The sequence below is a fragment of the Lycium ferocissimum genome, chromosome 10 (assembly GCF_029784015.1).
Source record: "Lycium ferocissimum isolate CSIRO_LF1 chromosome 10, AGI_CSIRO_Lferr_CH_V1, whole genome shotgun sequence".
In the NCBI taxonomy this organism is placed as follows: domain Eukaryota; kingdom Viridiplantae; phylum Streptophyta; class Magnoliopsida; order Solanales; family Solanaceae; genus Lycium; species Lycium ferocissimum.
In genome coordinates, this window is record NC_081351.1 from 49,690,040 (window position 1) to 49,714,916 (window position 24,877).

The following is a 24,877-nucleotide window of genomic DNA, read 5'->3' on the forward strand; positions in this document are numbered from 1 at the left end:
ATAATAAAAAGGTGCAAATTTAAATTAGTGTATCGATTAAACAACAAACAGTGACAAATACTTTTGTCCACCATTTCCTAATTCCTATTCCACCCCTAGAACTTGTCTCATTTGCCAAAATGCCAAAACCGGATATGTAAGCTAGCCATGCAAACGACCATTGCCACGCGTGGCAAAGTCCTCCAGCTGTAGGAAGAGAGACACATTCATAGTCTGGAAATTCCAAGAAGGAATAGTCAGCATAACTATTTAATACAGTATACATTTTCTTTCCCTTTTTTGTTTTTCTTTTCTGTCAAAGTTTCTAGTGGCTCCGTTTGCTAAGATTCTGAAACTTGTTGTTACTTGAATTATAAAAGGCATCCCAAAAATCAGAACCTCTTTATTATCTGATCTGAATATCCAAGAAAAAATCAAAAACTCTCTATAAATACCTAGTTAAAGTGATGCAGAAAGCCCAAGTTATTTGTTCAATATTCTTGGTTTTGTGCTTAGTTGCAGCAACCAAATCAATGGGAGATTCTGAAGAAGCAAAAGTGTATATTGTTCATACTGAGAAACCTGAAGATCAAGAACCTGAGGAGTACCATATCAAGACCTTAGCTTCTGTTCTTGGCAGGTTCATTTCTTTTCTCCTTCTTGTGTCATTTTTCATCAATTGAATATCTGGGTTTGAGGGTTAGGTTGTATTATTTTGTGGTAGTTACTGCTCTTTTTTTTTTTTTTTTTTTGAGACTGCTCTATGCTGCTTTTATAGTGTTTTGCCTTAGGTTATTCGCTTTCGTTAGTTCTTTTGTACTGCTTTGAATTTGCTTGTCTTGTGCCAAGAGTCTACCGGAAACAACCTCTTTACCTACCTCCCAAGGTAGGGGTAAGGTCTACGTAAATTCTACCCTCTCCAAATCTAACTTGTGGGATTTCATTGGGTGTGTTGTTGTTGGGTTAGGTTGTATTGATTGTGATTCTTACTAATTTCATGTTTGGACTTCTGTTTTATCAATTGAGATTTCCTTCGTGTAATTTCATTTGGTTCAACTTTTTTGGACACAGACCCATTCCTCATTATTGTTACTTGTATTGAAAGATTGCACTTTTGTTGTTCCGATGCTTCAATTCTTGGCATCTTTTAAGGTGGGGAGAACTGAGAGTTGAAAAGGAAAGAATTTTGAACCTTACTTGAAATTCCACTGTGGCAGAAACTGATTGAGAAACAAAGGAAATTTTAACAACAAATGTACTACTATTATTTATTGGTAAGCTAGTACATTGCTTGGCGTGCTGGGCAATGTCCTAAGAAGCTATTTCAGCTAAATGAATGTTTTCCCAAGATTACATAAGCCTTCTCTATGAGAGGAGCAGGAACAACAACAACAAAATTAAAATAACAGAAAAACAGCAAGTGGAATTGGACTATTATAAGGTCATTGATGATGTCTTATGAAGACACAAATCCAATTTATAAGGGGTCGTTTGGTTTGAAGACAAGTTATGTTGGGATTAGTTATGCTAGGCTTAGTTATCCTGGTATCATTTCTTGTTGACTGTTTGGTTTGTTGTATTAACAATAACATGCATTGCATAAGTTCTAAGAAGTTATTTAGTTTACAAAAATACCTTCCACCTTATTTAGTAGAAAAAGGGCTTGAGGAACCTCAGGGGTATTTTCATTTTCATTATTTTATTCAGGAATAACTAATCCTGGTACTATGATTTCACTATACGCAGGGATAACTACTTCAAAATTCTGGTATAACTTATCCCAGGATTAGTAACCAAACAAGGGATAAGGCAGTACTAATTTTTTATCCTAGGACAATTTAGGCTTGTCCAACACACCGAACGACCCCTCATAGTCTTGAGGCGGTGTAGTCTTCTTAAGGAATAATAAATGGAGGACATTTGTCAATGACATTAGGAAAGAGTAACACACTTGGTCTAATATTATAAAAAGAGGGATGACACAAATAGTAATAGGGGCATGTGTAAATGGCCTCTACTTTGGCCAATAACAATCTTTTGAAATAAATTATGTTTCCAACTATCCCCCACATATTTAAGAAGATTTTTGGAATTAAAGGGTAGAAAAAGGTAAGACTTGTATGATCAAAATGCAACGGGTAATGGTGTCTTTTGGACTATGAATCAAACTTAGACCGATAAATTTAACTTACTGAATTACTGGTGAAATATAATATTTCTATGAACCAATAATTCTTATTGTAAGTCGGAGATTTTACCAATCACATTTTGACCCTCATATTTTGTTGTTCTATAACACACCGAACGACCCCTATATATATATATATATATATATATATATATATTTGTGCGCACAATAGGCCATACGCGTGCACAACTATCCCCCACATATTTAAGAAGATTTTTGGAATTAAAGAGAAAAAGGCTCCACTCAATTCTATAGTGTATACTGCTTTAAATACACCATCCTTAAGGAATATGAATTCGTTAAGAGTTAATTATTGCTCCTCATAATTCATAGCAGTTCAAGCAATCTCTTTAAGTCTACAGTGTCGATGTCGACTTGTATTACCCATATGAATATACTTCATGGGATCTCTAATCACATAGGTTCGATTACCATCTTTATTGGCAATCATATAAGCCTTAACCCCATCTCTTTTGTGGTTTGAAGAATCGGCCAAATTCATTATCAATGAAAATTATTTAGTCTTCCAGCAGCTGTTTAACGACATCATGTCTCAATTTCATATGTCTACTCTTACAATTATGTCTACTATTACAATTGTAAGATTTATTCTTTGCAATAGCAATTGTCGCTTGATAATACAATGCATAGACTCAAGAGGCAAAAAATTCTTTGTTAAAGGAATATTAGCTAAGAAGTTCCTTAGGCCCTCAGCCTCAAAACCAGCTAACTCCAAAGTTGCAAGCTCTGACTCCATATTCGATCTAGCAATGATCGTCTGCTTAGCTGATTTTCACGATATTGCACCACCATCAAGGGTGGACATATATACCATACCCTTTCTAGACCCCACTTTGTGAGATTTCACTAGGTATGTTGTTGTTATACCAAGGATGGACATATAGCCACTAGTGGATCTGAATCACAAATCTACTTTGCATCACAATACCCTTCTAAAGTAGAAGGAAATCCACTATATAGGATACCATATTCATGGTTCCTCTCAAATATTTCATCAGTCTAATTAATGCAGATCAATGCTCTTCATTGGGAAAATGAGTATATCGACTCAGTCTACACACAACATAGGCTATATCAGGCCTTGCAAAATTCATTAAATGCATCAGACTCCTAATAATCTGAGCATATTTAGACTGAGCAACTGGGTCACCATTATTTTTTTTCCAATTGAATGTAGCAACCCCCTGGGGAGGATGCTACTAATCGAAATTTATCCATATTAACTAATTTAAATATTCGTCCCGAAAGTATTTTTGCAAAATAGACTAATAACTAATTTAAGGATAAAATTTATTTGACAACATGTTCACGAGTAGAACAAAATAATAAATACATATGTAATCGAGCGTACCACAAAATGTAGAAGAAACAAATTTAAAACAATGACTTTATCCTATGGTAGCGGAAATAGGCTCACATGAACAAGTTTCCAAATACGACATCTCAACATAGTAGAATCTAAAAGAAAACTCCTAAAAAAAATAGAAATATCCAATCATAAAAAATGGACAACACCTATTTTGAGTTAAATCAACACTTTAGAATTTATCAAACACGTCGTAGAGAAATATTTTTCATGCTTCAACATCCAAGACTCATACCAAGCATGAAATTCAACTCCCAATCTCAAATACAAACTAGTTAAGTTCCCAAGTTCAACACAAGTACTAAATTTAAAATATTACAAGACTTGGGCATGGTCACTCCCAAAATAGTCAAGTCATTCATCAAAATCAAGTTAAAAAATATTAGCATCATGACTCAAATTTCATTCAAAAGTGCATATCTAAGTGTATCACATGGATCATGTACAAGTCCCCAAAAGTATACAAAATGAACATGCTCATGCAAATGTGATCTTCATCTAAGCATCCAAAGAGTCTACTTCAAATGGCCATCCTCAAATCTCTTTCGGAACATCACCTACGATAGTAACAAACTATCGCTAAGCATAAAGCTTAGTGACACATAAACTTAACGAACACTTAATATAAAAATATATATGTAAGAAGTACAAAAATAAATTTTAGGAATAAGCTTGTCAAAATCACCATCAAGAACTAAGTGCCTTCCAAGAAAATAAAATATCAAATATTAAAATAGTTCAAGATATCAATATTTAAAATCTCAAATATCAAGAAGCTTTCCAAAGCAAATCCAAAAAAGTTCACCATTTGGTTAATTTCGCCCAACACATACATCATGCAATCACATCAAAGCATAATCGAATAACAAGAAGGACCGGAGTCCTAAATTAAGTAGGGTCACCCAATAAAGAACCATGTTGAAAGTGGCTTCCTCATTCATACTTAAGATGGACCAAGATCCATAATTAGGATGAAATGTGAATCCAAAGTCAAGATGGGACTAGATCCGAATAAGCTCAAGAGGCATGCCAATATAAGTGACAAAGTCACTATCACAAGAAAGACAAAGTCCGAACCAGAATGCAATAATGCTCAAGCAATCCGTATATGTGGGCGAGTTAGTTTGTCTTACAAAAGCATTCCACATGATACCAAATGATATTCAAAGTTGCCGAGTGACTCAAAGTATTCATACTCAATTAAACATAGCGAAATAAGAATTTAACTAGCAACAACCGAATAGGATAGCAAATTAAAGTAAAGACAAGTTTTACCCAAGCTTAAGATATTCAAAATACTTCAACTAAATAAAATGTGAAATTCAAGAATATGTGCAAACCTTGGAGCTTTAGTGCCTCTAAAGCTCAAAGAAAAACACCAAGAAGTTACAAATCCCCAAAGCAACGATCAAGCAATTATATCGACTTCCTTAGCTTTTACAAGAGCCTCTTGTACCTTAAATACACAATGGAATACCTTACTTAAGGTCTAGAGTTTAACGATATAGAAGCTAAATCATGACGAACAAAAACGGGGCTAAATGGTTTACCATTATTGCAAATTTTTAAGTAGAAAAATTTCTGGACAGCAGCTTTGTGCTCCCTTGTAGCCCATTTTGACATAATAAACAGAGGAATTAGAATTTTTGCAAAACACGAAAGTTGTGGGTAATTTTCTTATCTTTTCAAAACATTTTGAATCACCTAATTCCGACTTCTACGTAAAAAGTTATGAATAAAATGCTAACTGCTGCCAGTTCAAAAACGGGATTTAATTTCCTTACTTCAAGGTTTCAAAATCTCTAACAAAAACTTGAATATGTCACCCAAAATATGTGGAATAACAAGCTTACCACAATTGATTGAACTTCTTCACAAACCCAAAATTTTGAATTTTCTAAACAAGGCTTAACCCATCTTGATTCTTGGTGGCATCATTCCAAAATATATTCAAAGCATGACAACTAGAAAGATCTTGATGATAGTTGGAGAGTAACTTAGGTGGATTGGGATTTCTAATGGAGGGTTAGAACTTAGGAGAATAACAAGTAGAGAGTGGGGGTGAAAGAAATAGTCTTTTCTCTTTGAGGTAGAAAAGTATTACCCCTTTTTATCAAATGGGTCCAACTAATGGGCTTCAAGATCCAATAAAATATGACAAGTCTAAATTTTTATTTTTTCAAAAACTAAAATTTTTAAACTCAAGAAAGATAATAAAAAGTATTTACTACAAGAGCAAGATTATTTAAATCCCAATAATAAATTTAGGGTGTTACATTGAAAGTTAGCATCATAAGGAGTGGCGATAGGTGTCACTTCAAAACATTTAAACCTTTTAAGAAGTCTCTCCACATAATATTCTTGTGACAACATTATAATATCTTCGCTCCTTATAACTCTAACTCCCAATATTAGATTTACTTAATCAGGATCTTTCATATTAAAAATAGCTGACAAATATTGTTTGGCACTTTCCACAATATTCAAATTTGTACCAAATATAAGTATGTCATCAACATATAAGCTTATTATCACATAATCATTGTTTACAACTTTAGTATAGACACATTTATCTACCTCGACAAAAGATATATTGCCTCTCAATGATCAATTTTCTCATGCCATTGTTAGGAGCTTGTTTAAGGCCATAAAATGAGTTCATTAATTTACAAACTTTATTTTCTTGTCCAAGAACAATATATTCCTTAGGTTGAATCATATAAATCCCTTCTTTTAAATCACCATTTAAAAAAAAGAAAAGGGCCTAAAATGTCCTTGAACTATCAGATTTGGTACAAAAATGCCCTCCCGTTTACCTTCTGGCTCCCAAATGCCCCCGACGTCAACGTTTTGGACCAATTTCGCCCTTATTTTTAATGGCCCCATTCATAAACACGATTAAGAATTTTATTTATTACGTGGCGCATTATCATTGTTCTGTCTTACAACTAACCTAAACTAATTAAATTCCAACCCATTACCTAGATCCACCTAATAAACCCGAACCCACCAAACTTAAATCCCCATTAAACCAAATGAAAAAACCCTCGAACCCATTTCAGTTCTATTTCGTGGACAGTGCCGACTTGGGGGGGGGTTGATTTTCAGGCCAAAATCTTGAGATTCTCTCCCTCATTACGCTGGACGGTGAAGAACTAGATTCTATGAGTAATATTTTCCTCATTCAAGTAAGAATGCTGCTATTTAGTTTCAGTTAGGGTTTAGGTTTTGCTTATTGTTGTCTAATGTTTGTTCGATTCGAAGCATATTGACGTTTTTGTGTTGTTCCATGTTTTATATGCTTGTTTTAGTCTTTTTTGTTGTTGCATATGTTCCATCGAACTATATTGTTGCCTCAGGTTAGGATTTTTGTTGGTTACAACCTTTATTCCATATTTTTTTCTCTTTATTTCATGTTTTTTTTCTCTTTGTGTATTAGTCTCAGTTAGGTGTATTTATGACTATTAGGTGTAGGGGTGTTCATGGTTCGGTTTGGGTCGGTTATTGGTTAAAACCATAACCAAACCAATTTAGTCAGTTTTTAAATGTCTAAAACCATAACCAAGCCAAGTAAAATAATAACCACCGAGTTTGGTTATTGTCGGTTTGTTTTGATTTGGTTTTTCAATTTATGACTAGCCGTGACAATTCAAATATTCTCTCATTCTTCAAATTTTTCTTTTTTTCCTCACGGCCCACAAGGGCGAACTTTTTATTTCAATGTAAAATGAAAAGAGATAGTAGGATTTTTACTTTTTACCCTTATGCATACGACTTATTAGAGTTGGGCTTGGATTGTTGGACTTGGACATATTCTTTTAAGACATGGGCCTTAAAAATAAGTAGACCAAAATTAAATTAATAATTAAAAGGTATAAAATATCTTTAATTATTTATGAAAAGTTAATATTATACATATAAATAATTATAAATTTTATGTATATAATTATCGGTTTGGTTCGGTTATTTATTCATTATTTTTTACTATAACCATAACCAAACCAAATACTATCGGTTTTTCAAATTTAAAACCAAACCAAACCAAATGTCGGTTTTTTTATTCGGTTTGGTTAAATTTTCGGTTTGGTTTTGGTTTTAACCAAAACTGTGAACAGCCCTAATTAGGTGTATGATTTTTCTATTCGGATGGAGTCTTTTTTTGTTTGTTTTGGGTGTTTTATTCCATGTTTTTGTCTATGTATATTGCTATTTTCAAGCATGTGGTCCCTACCCTGTTATCCTTGTCTTCACACAGGCTGTCATGAAATATTGGTAGATTCCCTTCAATGTTGTGGTTATTCCCTTTCTCTTTCTTTTATGTCTGCCACGTGGCTTTCTTGAAGAATGGTTGGGAAGGTGGATTTGGTCTTTAACGATAGGGCAAGTGGGTCTTGACACCTCAAGTTGCTTACATTAAAAAACTGAATCATGGGTGGTAAGGGTATGACCAAGATTTGCTGTCCAGTAGAAATTTGTACCACCAATACACTGAAAGGTTAGGTTTAAGGGAGGTGAAATCACTGCTACTCACAGGGCCTCTCGGTAGGTATTATTTGGTTGAGGGTGATTTATGCATCAGAACACTACAATCTTCATTGTCTAGTCAGTTTGGTGTGCTTTAACTGTTTGCTGTAGTTGAGGGTGAGGGTACTGTTCCAGCTTCTAACATCAGTCACCATAATGAACCTTGCTTTCTGTTAGTAGATGTTAGAAATGATTGTGAGTCTTCAGAGGAAGAGGAGGAGGATGATAATGAACTTTATCCTAGTGATTACGATAGTGAAGAGTTGGAACTTTTTAGGAAGTAAAAGAACAGAGAAGTCAAATGACAAACTGGACAGGTTCTTAGAGTTGGAAAAAGGGTATGAGCTTTAAGGATCTTGAAGAAGCAAAAGAATTGTGAGATTTTACTCAGTTGCTAAGAAGGTTGGCCTCAGAGTTGATAAGAGTGACTCTACCAGAATTAGATAAGTGTGATGTTGGCTGTCCTTTTGTGTGTTTGATGTCTCAAGATAACAAAGACCAGGAATTTCAAATTAAGACCTTGGAAACAAAACATACATGTGAGCCAGCATCTAAGAATAGTATAGCTACTCAACAAGCTTTAGCACACTACTTCAAGAACAAAGTCTAGAATAATCCTCAGTACAAGGTAAAAGACATGCAGCATGATTTGGATGATCAGCTTTCACTTAATGTTAGCTATTCAAAGATGAAGAGGGTTGAAGAGGCTTGTCTTAGAGAAATTGGAGCGTAGCTACATTGATTGATTTCAATAGGTTGGAGGCTTATGCTCAAGAATTGAGGAATAGCAACCCTGATACTGATGTGGTGATAAATATACCTAAAGAGGCTTTGGAACAAGGAAAAAGAAGATTTCTAAATATGTATGTGTGTTTTCAAGCTTTGAAGAGCGGATGAGTTTGCATTTTGACATATATGGCAACCCACAAAAACATAAGCACCAAAGCTTTACAACCCACAAAACACAAGAAATGTAAATCAACAACATACAAGACATCTTCGCAGATAACTAACAAGTGTTGTAGGGTTGGAGAGAAGATTTTTAATGCCTGAATCACCCTCTACCAAATAATACCTATCTGAAGGCCTTGTGACAAGTTGCTATTTTACCTCCGTAAAACATAAATTTTCAGTGTATTTTGAACAAATGTCTATATAGGACAGCAAATTTGGATCATACCCTTTCCACATATGATTAAGTTTTTTTAGAATGTAATGTTATGTCCCGCATAGGTGGGCATAATGTGCTTATGTGGGTTTAAATAGCCTTGGGCTCACCTTAATAGCTAGCTTTTGGGGTGTGAGTTAGGTCCAAGGTTGTTACAAATGGTATCAGAGCCACTCACCGCCCTTCGTGTCTGTCGTGTCTTGGATGGTGACGCTGGTATGGCAGTGTTCGCCCGGGGCTAGTAATGTCTAGCGCACAACCATCGAAGAGGAAGGATGCGGAGCGTGGTGGTTTGTTATGTCCCACATCGGTGGGCATAATGTGCTTATGTGGGTTTAAATAGCCTTGGGCTCTCCCACCTTAATAGCTAGCTTTTGGGGTTTGAGTTAGGTCCAAGGTTGTTACATGTAAACATCTTGAGGCGTCAAGAACCACTTGCCCCCATTGTTAAAGATCAAATCCACCTTCTCAACCATTCTTCAAGAAAGTCACATGGCAGACATAAGGGAAAGGGACCCATCAGAAAGCAATAAACACAAAAATTAAAGGGAATCTACCAATATCTAATGACAATCTAGGTGAAGGCAAGGATGCAAAGATAGGGATCACATGCTTCAAAAAATAAGTATACATAGACAAAAGCATGGAATAAAGCACCCAAAACAAACTAACAAGGGACCTTATTTGAAATGGAAAAATCATAAATCTAACAATCATAATTAGACCTAACCGAGACACCAATTCACAGAGAAAAAGCATGGAATAAAGGCTGTAACCAACAAAAATCCTAACTTGAGACAATAATTAAAAAATCCTAACTTGAGACAATAATTAAAAAATCCTAACTAAAGACAACAATATAGTAGGAAAATAAGCATATAAAACATGGAACAACAACAAAAGCGTCAGTACACATTGAATCGAACAAATATTAGACAACAATAAGAAAAATCTAAATACTAATTGAAACTAAAATAGCAGCAGATTCTTACTTGAATGGAGAGTATTAAATCTAGAATTCAGTTCTTCACCAACCCGCATATTGAGGTAGAGAATCCCGAGATTTTGACCGAAAAATCACCCCTCCAAAGTCGGCACCGTTCACGAATTATAAATGAAATAGGTTCGAGGGGTTTTTCCTTTGGTTCAATGAGGATTTAAGTCGAGAGGGTCCGAATTTATTAGGTGGATCTAGGAAATGGGTTGGGATTTAATTAGTTTAGGTTAATTATAAGAGTGACCAATGATAACGTGGCACGTAATAATGAAATCCTTAATTGTGTTGTCGAATGGGGCCATTAAAAATAAGGATAAATATGTCCTACACATTGACTTGGGGGGCATTCGAGAGCCAAAAGGTAAACAGAGAGAATTTTTGTAGCAAATCTGATAGTTCATGGGCATTTTAGGCTCTTTTCCATTTGAAAAGGCTGTTTAACATCCATTTGATGGGTAAAAAGCTTATGAATAGAGGTTAAAATAATTAAAACTCGAATAGAAGAAATTTTATTCACTGTTGCAAATGTATCAAAATAATCAATATTTTGTTTTTGAGAAATTCTTTCGCTACTAAATGAGCTTTAAATTTATCTATAGAGCCATCAGGATTAAGTTTCTTTTTGAAAATCCGTTTACAACCAATAGGTTTTGCACTAGGAGGTAAATCAGTCAAAACCCATATTTTATTTTTCAAGAGAGAATCAAATTCTACTCTTATTTCCTCTTTCCAATATTCAACATCAGAAGAAAGATATAGCTTCAAAATAATTTGATGGTTCATCATCGACAAGAAAAGTCCGAAAATCGTCCCCATAAGGAAATATTCTTTCCTAGGCCTTTTACTTCTTCTTAATTACTCATTAGAGGTAATCTCATTATTTCTTTCGACAGGTGCATGAGAAATTTAATCAGACAGTGAAAAAGTATGTTCAAAGAATTCAACATTCTGTCTCAATTATAGTATTGCAATCAAGCACGTCACCTTTTTAAAAAAGAATTCGATATGCAGCATTATGTTCAGCATATCCAATAAGCATGCCATTAGAAGTTTCATAACCTATTTTTCTCTTTTTAGGTTCAAGTAAAAGAACTTTAGCAAGGCACCCTCACGCTTTCAAATATTTTAGGTTAGGTTTATAATCTTTCCACAATTTTTAAGGAGTTCTGCCCGTTCTTTTATGAGGAACTCTATTTAGCAAGTGACATACTGATGATATAGTTTCACCTCACAAATCATTAGGTGCATTAGAACTAATTAACATGTATTTCATTATCTCCTTCAATGTTTTATTTTGTCTTTCAACAACTCCATTAGACTCAGGTGAATAAGGCGGAGTTATTTCATGAATAATTCCTTTTTCACAAAAAAGTATTTAAAGATAAATATTCACCTCCTCTATCAGATCTATTCTCTTGATTTTTCTACTAAGTTTATTTTCAACCTTAGTTTTTAAGAAATAACAACATCGAAAGCATCATCCTTATTTCTAAGTAAATCTGTTGGAAAGATAATTTATTTCAAAAGATTGCTATTGGTCAAAGTAGAGGCTATTTACATGTGCCCCTGTTACTATATGTTTCATCCCACTTTTTGTAATAAGTGTATTACTCTTTCCTAGTGCCAGACACATGTCCTCTGTTTATTCTTCCTTTGGAAAACTTCACCGCCTCAAGACTCTTTATAAATTGGAGATTTGTCTTCATAAAACATTATAAATCATTGAGTTATTATTACCTTATAATAGTCCAATTCGAATTGTTGGTTTTGTGTTATTTTAATTTTTTTGTTCCTGCTCTTATATAGAATGCCAGTTTAATCATTGCTGAAATAGTTTCTTAGGACAGTATCCAGCACGGCTTAAGCGTCACTTGTACTTGCTTATCAATAAATAATATATTTATTGTTATAATTTTCGTCGTTTACCCAACATTCTAAGAAACTATGGCAAACAATACTGCTCCTGAAACCATTCCTGGTACTGCCAATTTTGATATTGCCCTTGTTGCTCGTGTTCGTATGGTCCTACCATATGCCATGTCATTTCCAGACGTGTCAAATATTGAAATTTTTGCTAATGAAAACTTTAAAAGGTGGAAAGAACGTGTTGTCTCATGGTTTGATGTTCATGGTGTTACACACGTATTGTTACATTCACAATCTGGTGCAGATGTTGATGATAAGATATATCACAACACGGTGCAGATGTTGATAATAATATACAGGAATCGTGATAATAGGCCAACAAGGTATGTCACCATACTATATTATAGACTATTTCTAATGAACTATTTGATGTGTATTGTAGTTGCAAGGAAGCAAAAGTTATTTGGGAAGCTTTAACCAAGAAGTTCATCGCTGAAGATGCTATAAAACAAAAGTTTGTAGTCGGGAAGTATTATCAATTGCAAATGAGTAGCGAAAAGGAGATGAAAGTCCAAATCAATGAATATCAAAAATTGCTTGAAGACTAGAAGGCCAAGGGGATCATTCCACCCGAAAAATTTGCTGGTGGGGTGCTGATTGAGAAGTTGCCTCACTCGTGGAGTGATTACAAAAATAGTTTGAAGTATAAGCAGACAAACTTCACTATTGTGGAGATAGTGATTCATATCCTTATTGAAGATACCAATAAAAAGAAGTCACTCAAAGCTGAGGAAGCTTTGAGGAAATAACTCTCAAGACAAATTTTGTGCGAAGCCAAAGCAGCAGTAGTAAAAGATATAATAACAAGTCCCAAAGTAAAAACCCCTATAATCCTAATTCTTAGAAAAAGAAAGGCACTAGTTTTGTTTGTGGAAAATCAGGTCATCCTGTCGCACAGTGCAGGAAAGAATGACAAGAAAAAAGGTTATCCTCCCAAGGCTAACTTAGATGAAGGAGATGATATTATTGCAGTTGCCATTTCTCAAGTAAACATTGTTGCACATATAAACGAATGGGTGGTAGGCTATGGGGTACTTGGCCCATTTGTGAAAATCAAGAAGCATTTACCTCTTTTATACCAATATGAGATGACAATGAATTGGTCTACCCTGGAGACTCAAGGACTACTAAAAAGTCTTAGGTAATGGTAAAGTCCTCCTAAATTTGGAAAAATCATCAATGAAAGTCACATAATATCTTTTACCACATCTAGTCACCTCTAGTCATAGTTTGTTTCAAATCGCCTAAATTAGTATGAATAACAATAACAACAACATGCCCAGTGTAATCCTACAAGTGGGGTCTGGGGAGGGTAAGATGTATGCACACCTTACCGCTACCTTTGTGGGTAGAGAGGTTGTCTCCGATAGACCCTCAACTCAAAAGAAGTAATCAAAGCAGTGTTTAAGGAAAATAACGGCAACAAAAAACAAGAAAAACAAAGGAAATGAAGCAACAATAGTAGTAAGAAATAAAGAACACAATCCAACATGAATACTAAATAAGGATGAGATGAGTAGATGTGACTAGCCCCGCCTCTCCCATATAGGAGTATGACAACACTGACTACCTACTACGCTTCTACCCTAATCCTCAACCTCCATTCCTTCCTATCTTGAGTCATGTCCTCAGCAAGCTGAAGATAGGCCTATGTTCTGTCTAATCACCTCCCCCAGTTCTTCTTCGGCCTACCTCTACCTCTCCTAAAATCTGTCATAGCCAACCTCTCTTACCTCCTCACTAATGCATCCGTGCCTCTCCTCTTCACATACCTGAACAATATCAGCCTCGCTTCTCTCACCTTGTCTGCCACGGAGGCTACTCCCACCTTGTCTTATATAACTTCATTCCTAATCATATCCCTCCTAGTGTACCCACACATCCATCTGAGCATCCTCACTCCGCCACCTTCATCTTCTGAATATGAGCTTTCTTGATTGGCCGACAGTCTGCCCTATATAATATAGTAGGCCTAATCTCCACTCTGTAGAACTTACCTTTAAGCCTTGGTGACACATTCTTATCGTATAGTACCCCGGATGCGAGCCTTCATTTCATCCATCTATTCTAATACGATGTGCAATACCATAGTCATTTTTTTCGTTTTCTTGGATTATAGATCCAAGATACTTGAAACTCCTCCTCTTGGGTATGACTTGTATATCGATCTTCACTTCCACTTTCTCTCATGTGGAGCATCACTGAACGTGTATTCGAGGTAATCTATTTTAGTCTTTGCTCAACCTCAGACCTTTAGATTCTAGGGTCTGTCTACAAACTTCTATATTGTTAGCTACACCGCATGTCATTAATCAATACTATGTCATAAATCAATTTGAACAAGAGATAATAATTCAGTTCTCTCTACTTGCTGCTAAACATGATTTTTTAGTAATTTTAGCTTCAACACATACTTAACACTTGTCAATATTATTTGAATCTAAACAAGATATTAAACCAAGAAACTGCATGTTATTTATATACGAGACATTAACATGTCTTAATATAGCTGATCATAGAGAAATAGACTCAATCATATAAGCAGAAGTAGATGTTTTTTCATTGATATCATCAGAAATATTGAGTACAAAGTCTATGGTTACAATAGCCCTTTCCTACAAACAAATTATTTTTGGTCATTATGATCTTATGAGATTCGATTGACACTTTAACTCCAACTTTCATTAGCAAGGCTACAGAAATCAGATTTGCCTGCAATGTAGGAACATGTAGCACATCCGCGAGGGCTAAAGCTTTTCCCAAAGTCAGCTTCCGGAGCACTTTACCCTTACCCAAGACTTTAGTAGTCCTTGAGTCATACCACTTCATTGTCATCTCTTATGGGTATATAGGAGGTAAATTCTTCTCGATTTGCTTAAATGTGTCGAGTAGCCCCAGAGTCTACCACTCATTCGTTTACATGTAATATAATGTTTACTTGAGAAATGACAGGTGAAATAACTCCTTAAGGCTAAGCTAGCCTTGGGAGGATAACCTTTTTCTTTGTCATTTCTCACTCTTTTCCTACGCTTTTCCTACGTTGTGCTACATGATGACCTGATTTTCCACAAACAAAACAAGCTTCCTTCTTTTTCTTAGAATTAGGATTAGGATAATAGGGCTTGTAACTTTTGGAGCTTTGGCTTTGCACAAGATTTGCCTTGAGAGCTATTTTCTTAGCTTTGAATGACTTTTTTCTGTTGGTATCTTTAGTATGAGTCACTATCTTCTCACTGGTGAAGTTTTTATGCTTATGCTTCAAGCTATTTTTGTAATCATTCCACGAGTCGGGAAACTTCTCGATCCGAACCCAAACAACATTTTTTCCTGGTAGAATGATCCCTTCGGTCTTCAAGTCTTCAACCAATTTTTTATATTCATTGATTTGGACTTTCATCTCCTTTTCATTACTCAGTTTCATTGATTATACTTCCTTGATTATACTTCCTGACTACAAACTTAGGTTTTGTATCATCTTCAGCGGTATGAACTTCTTGGTTAAAGCTTCTCAAATAGCTTTTGCTTTCTTGCAATTACAATACACGTCAAACAGTTCATTAGAAATAGTCTGTTAATAGAGTATGATGACATACCTTTTGTTGGCGTATTGCCACGATTCCTGTATCTAGTCATCAACATCTCACAATGCGTGTGCAACACTATGAACATCGAGCAGTGAGAAAACACGTTCTTGCCACCTTTTGATAATTTCAATGTTTGACACGTTCGAAAATGGCTTGCATATGGTAGGACAACCGGAACAGAGCAGCAGGGGCAACACCAACATTGGTAGTATCCAGAATGGTTTCAGGAGCAGTATTTTTTTCCATAGTTTCTTAGATTGGTGGAGAAACAAGGGAAATTATAACAACAAATGTATTATTTATTGATACGCTAGTACAAGTAATGCTTGAGTCGTGCTGACCACTGCCCTAAGGAACTATTTCAAAGAATCTGAAATGTTGTCCCAGGATTAAAAAAGCCTTCCCTATAAGAGGAGCGGGAACAACAAAATTAAAATAACATAAAACCGGCTAGTGGAATTGGACTATTATAAGGTAATGATTGAAAATATCTGATAAAGACACAAATTGTCACGACCCAATTTCACTAAGTCGTGTGGGCACCTACCTTTTCCACCGTGGTAGGCGAACTCTTAACTCAACATTCACAATAATAGAAAATAGTGGAAGAAAGTGAAATAACGTAAGTCTCACAATATAATATAAATAAGTGCGGAAGTAAAAGAAATCCACCCCAATATCTGGTCTGGTCATACAAGGGCATCTAAACTAAATACTACAAGTCTGAATAATAATACATAATAGTCTCAAAATCATGTCTTAGAATGAAAAGAGCGAACATCTTCACGGTCACGCTGAAGAGACTTGAATCAGCAATTCTCGATATCAGCCACGAAGGGTAGAAGTAGATCCAATCTAATAGTCTGCATTCATAAAAGAATGCAGCAAGTGCAGGTCAGTACAAACAACTGGTAGGTATCATAGGTCGACTAAGACTAGCTAACATATATAAAGAAAACAAAGTAGGATAAATACGTAAACTAACAAGGTACAAGTCAACACGAATCCATATCCTCAGTACAAGTCATCACCTATGTTATAGCATCTAAACCCAACTGTGCCAAGTCTCAATATAATCATTCCAAACCAAAAGACATCACAATCATATCACAACAAGTCACCACCTATGTTATAGCATCTAAGTCCAACTGTGCCAAGTCTCCGTATAACCATTTCGAACCAGTATATCACAATCGTATCACAACTTATCACATGAAACCAAAGGTACAACGCAATGCAATAAAGTATGTACGATGAATACGATGCATATGCACCGTACACATGTACTCCGACAATAGAACATCACATCTTGGTAGCACAACCCATGGGGGACCCGCGAAATCCATATACCACTCGCTCCGGAACTGACCTCGGAGCACGAGCACTCTCTCGATCCCGACAAAAAACCTCAGGCATCGAGCACTCAGTCATTCCCGATAAGAGACCTCGGGCAACGTACACTCATTTCGTTCCAGTAAATGACCTCGGATCACAGACTCTCATCTCTCTTTTATGCTCTCCGGCAAAGACCTTGGAGGATACACTCTCTCACTTATCATCATCAGTACCATAACCATGCAATATTAATGTATCATAAAAATGAGTATGAATATGATGCAATGTAATATCAATAACCAATTCAATCCCAAACAGTACCACATATGGCACACAATAATGTCAATAATAAGGCTACACAATAAGGCACAATGGAATCACAATTCTCATCACAATATCAATCAAGTAAAGTAGCGCAATATCATAGCCATGATATATCACTAATCACCAATGTCTGAAGTCTCAACGTGGCTAACGAGCTAATAAGTAAATAGAACTAGATAAGTCAACAACGCAACGGGGTGGCTAGCCCCCAAATCACACCACAAGGCCTAACCTAAGACAATATCCAACCCAACTTCATACCCTAAGGTTTACATGCATTCTCCGACAATATCATATAAACATACACTTCGCTAATCGAAGTCTCACCATAAGGTAAACCGTAACCTACCTGGAGAGTCGAACAACAAAGTCTCCAATAGTCAAAACTTAGTCTTTCCCTTCCTTTGAGCCTCGAGATAATGGAAATCTAATCATATCCGAATCATGAAATTAGAATCAAGAAGAAACAACATTCAATCCTTACTTCTATTCAAGACCCAAATCCCAACATATGGAATGGGGTTTATGAACTAAAAAGATGAAATTAGGAATCTATAGGTCTCAACATGAAATTAATATTCTAGGTGATCAATTCCCATCAATTATAAGCTAGAAGAACTAACAAATCACTTAAATTCGGATTCTAGGCAAAACCCCCAAATTTGGGTATGAACCCTAACTTCCAATTCCATAAATTAGCCACTAATTAGGAAGGAATCATGCAATAATAGATTCTACTCATCAAATCCATGCTTAATGAAGCTAACCCAATCAATAAATCAAGATTTAATAGCCTAGAATAAAGAACCCATTTAACCCTCTTTTAATCCTCAAGCTCTTAATGAAACTAACATGATTAATGGATTCCTAAGGTGAATAATGTAACATGGAATAGCAATGAAGATGGAAGGACTTACCACAATGATTTTCCCCTAAGAATTGCCTTGAAATGCTCCCAATAGCTCTATTTTCGGAGTGGTATTGAATGAAGGACTTAGGGCTTTTAACACTCATTTAATGAATCTAACTGCCCGTCACCCGCTTCCGAGCTCACATTACCGCTTCTGCGGTCCCGTGACCGCTTCGGCGGTCCTACCCAAATTTCACATGGCCGCTACAGCGGCAGGGCCACTGCTGGAGCGGTACCGCTGCCGCGGTCCCGGTGCCGCCATAGCGGGCACCAGACACCAGAATTTTCAAGTTTCACAATTTCAACCCGAAATCCCGACTATCACCCGAGGCCATCTGCTCACATACCATATATGCAGACATATGTACAAACACGCTACAAACGCATTTGTGGCCTCGGAATTCCCAACGGAGATCTCGTTGACCGAGTCAACCCCAATACCTCAAAACCAACTTCCCAACCCAAGTCCCAAAATGCACCTGAGTGCATTGGGAACCGAACTGAATATACACACAAGTTCTAAATGACCATCCGGACCTCTCGGAATCGACGGATTCCGGAAAAAGGTCCGTTTATTCAAAAGTCAACTTTGAGTCAGCTCTTTTTCGCTTTAAGCCCAAACTTCCCACAAAGTCACCCAAATCATATCCAAAGACCTCGGGAAGCATGTCAACTGTCCCCTCGGGTCAAATGTGAGCTAAACAAGCTCAAGGAAGGGTCAAAAGTACCGAGACTATAACAACGAAACGGGTCGTTACACAAATCTCCCATTCCTATTAGAGGAGCGGTAACAACAAAATTAAAATAACATAAAACCATCTAGTGGAATTGGACTATTATAAGGTAATGATTGAAAATGCCCGATGAAGACACAAATCTCCCATTTATAAGAGTCTTCAGGTGGTGAAGTCTTCCAAGGGAAGAATAAATGGAGGACATGTGACAATGACACTAGGAAAGAGTAATACACTTGGGCTAATATTATAAAAAAGTGGGATGACACATATACTAATATGGGGGACGTGTAAATGACCTCTACTTTGGCCAATAGCAATGTTTTGAAATAAATTATTTTCCAACAGAAACTGCAACAAAAATTCCAAGTTACACATCTTTTACCACCCACTAGTTCTAGAAGTTGGATAGAAATCCATACATATAAATTCAAGTTGGGCACCAACCAAATCCATACATACATGTGTCTCCGGTTTTGTAATGTTTGTTTCGAACAGGAATTTATTGGAACTTAGTCTAGTGAACTTTTGAGCCAAACTTGTATTTGTTCGTAAATGCGTGATAAAGAAAATGCTAAGTTAACCGATTCTTGTCTTTCCATTACAAACTTGTAGTCTGTTTTTTTCTTTTTCTGATGCTTACCTTAGTTTTGAAAGAGTTGAAAAGAAAGAAGAATTTTAGTCCTTGTGATGTTTAGGGGGATTAAGGCTGATTGCTTAATATAAATACTTGAAAGAGAAGAATTTTGATCCTTAAATGATATATTTCTTTAAAAGCTTATACATGATATGAAGGGGATCTTTGGAGCAACGGTAAAGTTGGCTCCATGTGACCTATAGGTCATGGGTTTGAGCTGGGGAAGAAGCCTCTAATGCTTGCATTAGGTTAGACTGTCTACGTACGTCGCACCCTTTGGGGTGCGGCCCTTCCCCGGACCCTGTTAATGCAGGATGCTTTGTGCACCGGGCTGCCCTTTTAATCCTATAGCTGCACGACTTGCATAGAAACATGTAGCAGATCAATGGGCACATTTGCATGAGTCAATTGGAATATTGAATTCTCATCCAATTTGGTGATGTTTATTTGAGATTTTTGAATAAGGATTATCAAAACTTAGTCTATTGACTTTTGAACCAGCGTTGGATTTGTTCATCCACATTGATAAAGGAAATTCTAAGCTATTTTGCATGTATATTTGCTTTAACTGGCGGCTTTGGAATTCTAGTGACGAATCACATATAGTTGTGTCTGTTATAGTATCAGGGGCGAATGCATCATGCAGGAGAGTAAATTTAAATTTGAAACTTCACTAAAGTAGTAACAAATAGTAGGTCTAAACCCATAATTTTACAAATACAATGGGTACAATACTAAAATCCTTAAAAATTGAACTCAAAGATCTTGAATTTTGGATCCGCCGCAGTATATTAATGATCCTCTAATGTAAACTCTTGAATTTGATAAGTTAGGCTGTACAGTACATTTCAAAGTTAGCATGTACAGTATGATACCTGTTGAAAACTAATATACTAGTCCTATAAAATTCCTGTATCTAGGTAAAGGTATTTTTTCCTGTAGAGGTTGCCAAAAAAAAAAAAATCAGCGTGTACAGTATGAGAGCGTGTACAGTATGAGACAGTGTTGATAACTAATATATTAGCACCATCAGCATTCCTGTATCTAGATAATGGTATTTTTTCCTGTAGAGACTAAAATCAATGCTCAACTTTGCCAAAACTTTAAGTGAGAATAGGATATAAGCAAATCCTAATCATGCTTGCTTAGTTAAGGAACTCTGATTAGCTGATTAGTTTTTGACTTTCCAGATATGGGAGCTGTCACTCCCTTTTCCTTCTTTCCCGGATCCCCTTTTTTTACTGTACTGATGCATATATATTATTCAATATACGTAAGATTGAAGTATTTACTGATCTTTGTGTGAAAAAGTGAGGATGCTGCAAAGGAGGCTTTGATTTATAGTTACAAGCATGCAGCTAGTGGGTTCTCTGCCAAGCTGACTCCTGAGCAGGTTTCTGAGCTTTCAAGTAAGTTTTACTGTTTGACTAATCCTTTTTTCCCATGACAAGATGCATGTTTGTTTGTTTTTCCTTCCATATATCGAAATTGAAAGCATCGCTAATTGAAGGATTTGTTTTGTGAGGAATGTGATGTGATATGAGTTCAGGAACTTGCGAGTTTCACGTATAGGCCCTAGACCCCCTCTTCTCTGTATCTTTTTAGATCTTAAACAAAAAAAAAAAATCAAAGTTATACCGGCCCTTATATGTCCTCGCGAAGGCTTTATGCCTGCGTATTTGGATAACTTGAGGTTAGCCAGTTCCTTCATGATCATTATTACATGTAGTTGATTTTATTCAACATCCATTGTCAAATAAAGATTTGAGTAATTATTTAAGCTATTATTTCAGTGCACACGCTGCCATTTTCAAAATGAGATTCGACTCCAGTGCTGATAGCAAAATTTTGACTCTTACCCATTAGCCTTCGTTGAAGTCGTGTCTGCCTAGGTGAGGATTAGCGGTCTTGCTTCCGGTTTGGGGTTTGGGAAGGGGGTTGGGGGGGTTCCATCTGATGGGCTTCTAGGTTTTACTGTTTTAGTGCAGTGCAATGGTGAATCTCAAACATGGGTCGTGCATTTCTTAAGATTACATAATGAGAGTTGATAAGGATTTTACGGGTCTTCCATTCTTTTACTTGGTTTTGAGAAACCTCATAACTGGTTTTCGAGACCAGCATGTATATCCAGATTTTCTTTTTGCCCGACTATGATTATGGACTTGTTCGAATTATAGTCACTGGTGGTTTGGAGGACATTCATCTGCCTGTCATAGTAATACAGTTACAGAGACCATATTGATGATTATTATGTTCTCATACTCACCATCTATCTTATGTCTTCATTATGTACATATAGAATCTCATCCGTCATGCTTACTGAATACCATTATCTATATCTATCTATATCTATATCTATATTATATTAAAAGCATGAATTCCCTAACTTAAAAATTAAATTACCTAAATACCCTTCGAATACCCTACTTATTAGAAAAAAAAAAGTCTAACGCTTACAAAAAGAAAATGCTTCATTACCCGCTATTTCTAAAGTTCCTCTTGATGAAGAGTTGCCAGCGTTTAGCAAAAAAAAAATGACCCTTAAAACAATTCCCATGCCAAGATATATTCTCTTAGATTCATAAATAGGCATGGCAATAATTCCATCCACAAATCTTTGTTAATTGAATTTTGTGTGGATAAATCCAGAGGAATTATCACACGCACACAAAGCAAAGTAACAGTACGGGATTTTTCTCAAATGGAGGTCATAATTACTCTTCTTTAGAGAGAGTATGTCTCTTGTAATTAAATGACAAGCCGCATATCAATCGCAATAATCCAGGCATGGAAGAATTATTTTTGTTGAATTCCTACGCCTTACAATCATCAGATTAGAAGAAAATGGCTTACGATTTAGTGACGAACACAAAATAGTTGCCTCGCCTTAAACATCGCAGTTCAACATTCGAAAGGAAAATAAGGGATCCACGAAAATGCAAAGGATAGAATTAAGGAGAAAGTGGTAATAAAATAGGGTTCTACTTTCTTAACTCCACTATCTTTTATGCATTTATGAGTTTTTATCCTTTATAATTAAAAATTATTTTCATGAATGTTAGAGTAAATCTCTTATGCGATGAATTATATGCGTAAGCACAAACTTTCGAGTTTCTTTTAAAAGCCCTAAAGTTCTGGATAAAGTGAAAATTTTAAGGGAAAAGATCTGAGTTAGCGCATAAAACTTTCTATATTCCATTGTTAATTACTTGCAGGTCTGGTATCTTCTATTTTTCATAAGATCAAACAAATATTGTACGCAGTATAATTTAGTGGACTAAAAAAAAGAAGAAGCACGGGTAAAAGTGAAAATATGGCGAATTAATATAGTTGGTGTAAAGCATGAAATTATAGCTAGATATGTTAAAGAAACAATAGTTTAATCTCTCTTTCATTAATTTTCAAGAAAGGCAATACAGGGTTGTTAAAGTTAAATTTAAACTTCCTTGTGGTCTCTTGCTCCACTGCATATTGATTCAGACTGTTAGGATAATTTAAAAAATGGAGGAGCACTTGTCGCTAAGGCAGGGCAATAAAATTTCATCTTTGGTTTATGATTTCTTCCAATTGAAGTCATAGTTTCACTCTCTGAGCATACTGACTTTTGCGGGAATGGATGTCAAAAAGTTTCAACCTAAACAATCTTAAAATGACACATGATTAGTCGATGGGTGTGTCTTAATCAGATTTTCACTAAAAATAGTTTTAGTATATTCTACTGCATTTGATTCATTAGCATGTTCCAATTGAACACCTCAACTCCTAATAAAATGTTTTAATTAGACATTTCGGTTCAAATTTTGGAAAAAAATCACGTGCGTTTTCATTCGTCTATTAGGTAATTATGTTAACCACATAAAATATGTCATCTCCTTTAATTATCGCATTTGCCTCAATAAGCCGTAAAACCCCAGACATTTTCTACTTGAGATTGAGGCGTATAATTAAGGGGATGATATATTTTATGTGATTAACTTAATTACATAATAGACGAATGAAAACACAGGCACAAAAATTTCTAAAATTTTGAATCGTAAGTGTTTAATTGAAACACTATATAAGAGATTGAGTTGTTCAATTGAAACATGACTTAGTTCGAGTGTCTAAATGGTATATTCTGCCAAGTTTAAGGGTTGGCTAAGCGTTAAGCCTCTCTAAAATTATACTCTTGTAACCATAGGACTTTCAAAATTTGTTGCCCTCGAATTTAGAATTGTTGCACATTATTTAATAATTTCCTTTGTATTTAATTGTACCATGAGGAATAAATTTATTTGTCTCTTACATATATATATATATATATGCCAATATTTTTTCGTTGCTACTTTTTTTTTTTTTTTTTTTTTTATAAAATGGATGATACATGATCATTATATGAGTTTGTGCTTATTCAGGATTAGACTTTGATTTTTCCGCAAGTACCTTAATTTACAAATGTTTTTCACTTATTTATTTGCATTATAAAGAAACATTTTGACGTGATGTTTGATTGTTCTGAAATATATCATATTTACATTACTGATATACACGTGTAGCGCACGTGTAGAGAAACTAGTTAAGTTAAAAGACTGGAGCCCTCTTCTTTTCGATTCCGATCCAAGAATATATAGATTTTATTCAATTGCTCATTTGTGTGTTCCTGAATGTCTTTGCGTTGGTAGAAATTGTCGTCCAGTATGGCGCTATGGACTATGATGGTTAATATTCCATCAATGTGTTATTGTGTCCTAATGTAAAGCTTGTTATCTCGCATAAATCTGACCATAGCATGAGCAAACAAAGTGCATTTTAGTATTTGTATGTTTCATGTGCTTTTAAGATTTTGTTGCACACATTTCAGCAGCATGTATTATAGCTTTATAGCTAACTAAGTTGTCACATTTTTTTTTTTTTTTTTGGCAGAGCAACCTGGGGTCTTGCAAATCGTACCAAGCGAAAAACTCCATTTACATGGAACAGAGCGTATGTGAAAGCCAACTCTTGTGACTCCATCACCAAACCAATTTACCTTGATATGTGTACAGGCTCATGATCCATACTTTAACAGTCTGTTGGGAACTAAATTATGTAGCATTGTATTATGCATAGGTATAGGGAAGTTTGTTCCACGAATGCAAACTTGGTGATGCGATGCGTGCTCAAATAAATGGAAGTAAAATGTGTTTTAACATGTGATAACTTTAC

The 24,877-nt window shown here is 35.6% G+C and overlaps 1 protein-coding gene across 1 annotated transcript; it reads left to right on the plus strand.

Annotated features, from left to right (window-relative positions):
• Positions 1-228: 228 nt before the first annotated feature.
• Positions 229-24,868, plus strand: LOC132034195 (subtilisin-like protease SBT3.17). Its single transcript, XM_059424476.1, has 3 exons — positions 229-619; positions 21,005-21,102; positions 24,596-24,868. Exons 1-3 carry the CDS (start codon positions 447-449, stop codon positions 24,661-24,663), a joined length of 339 nt encoding a protein of 112 aa, XP_059280459.1. The 5' UTR covers positions 229-446; the 3' UTR covers positions 24,664-24,868.
• Positions 24,869-24,877: the final 9 nt, after the last annotated feature.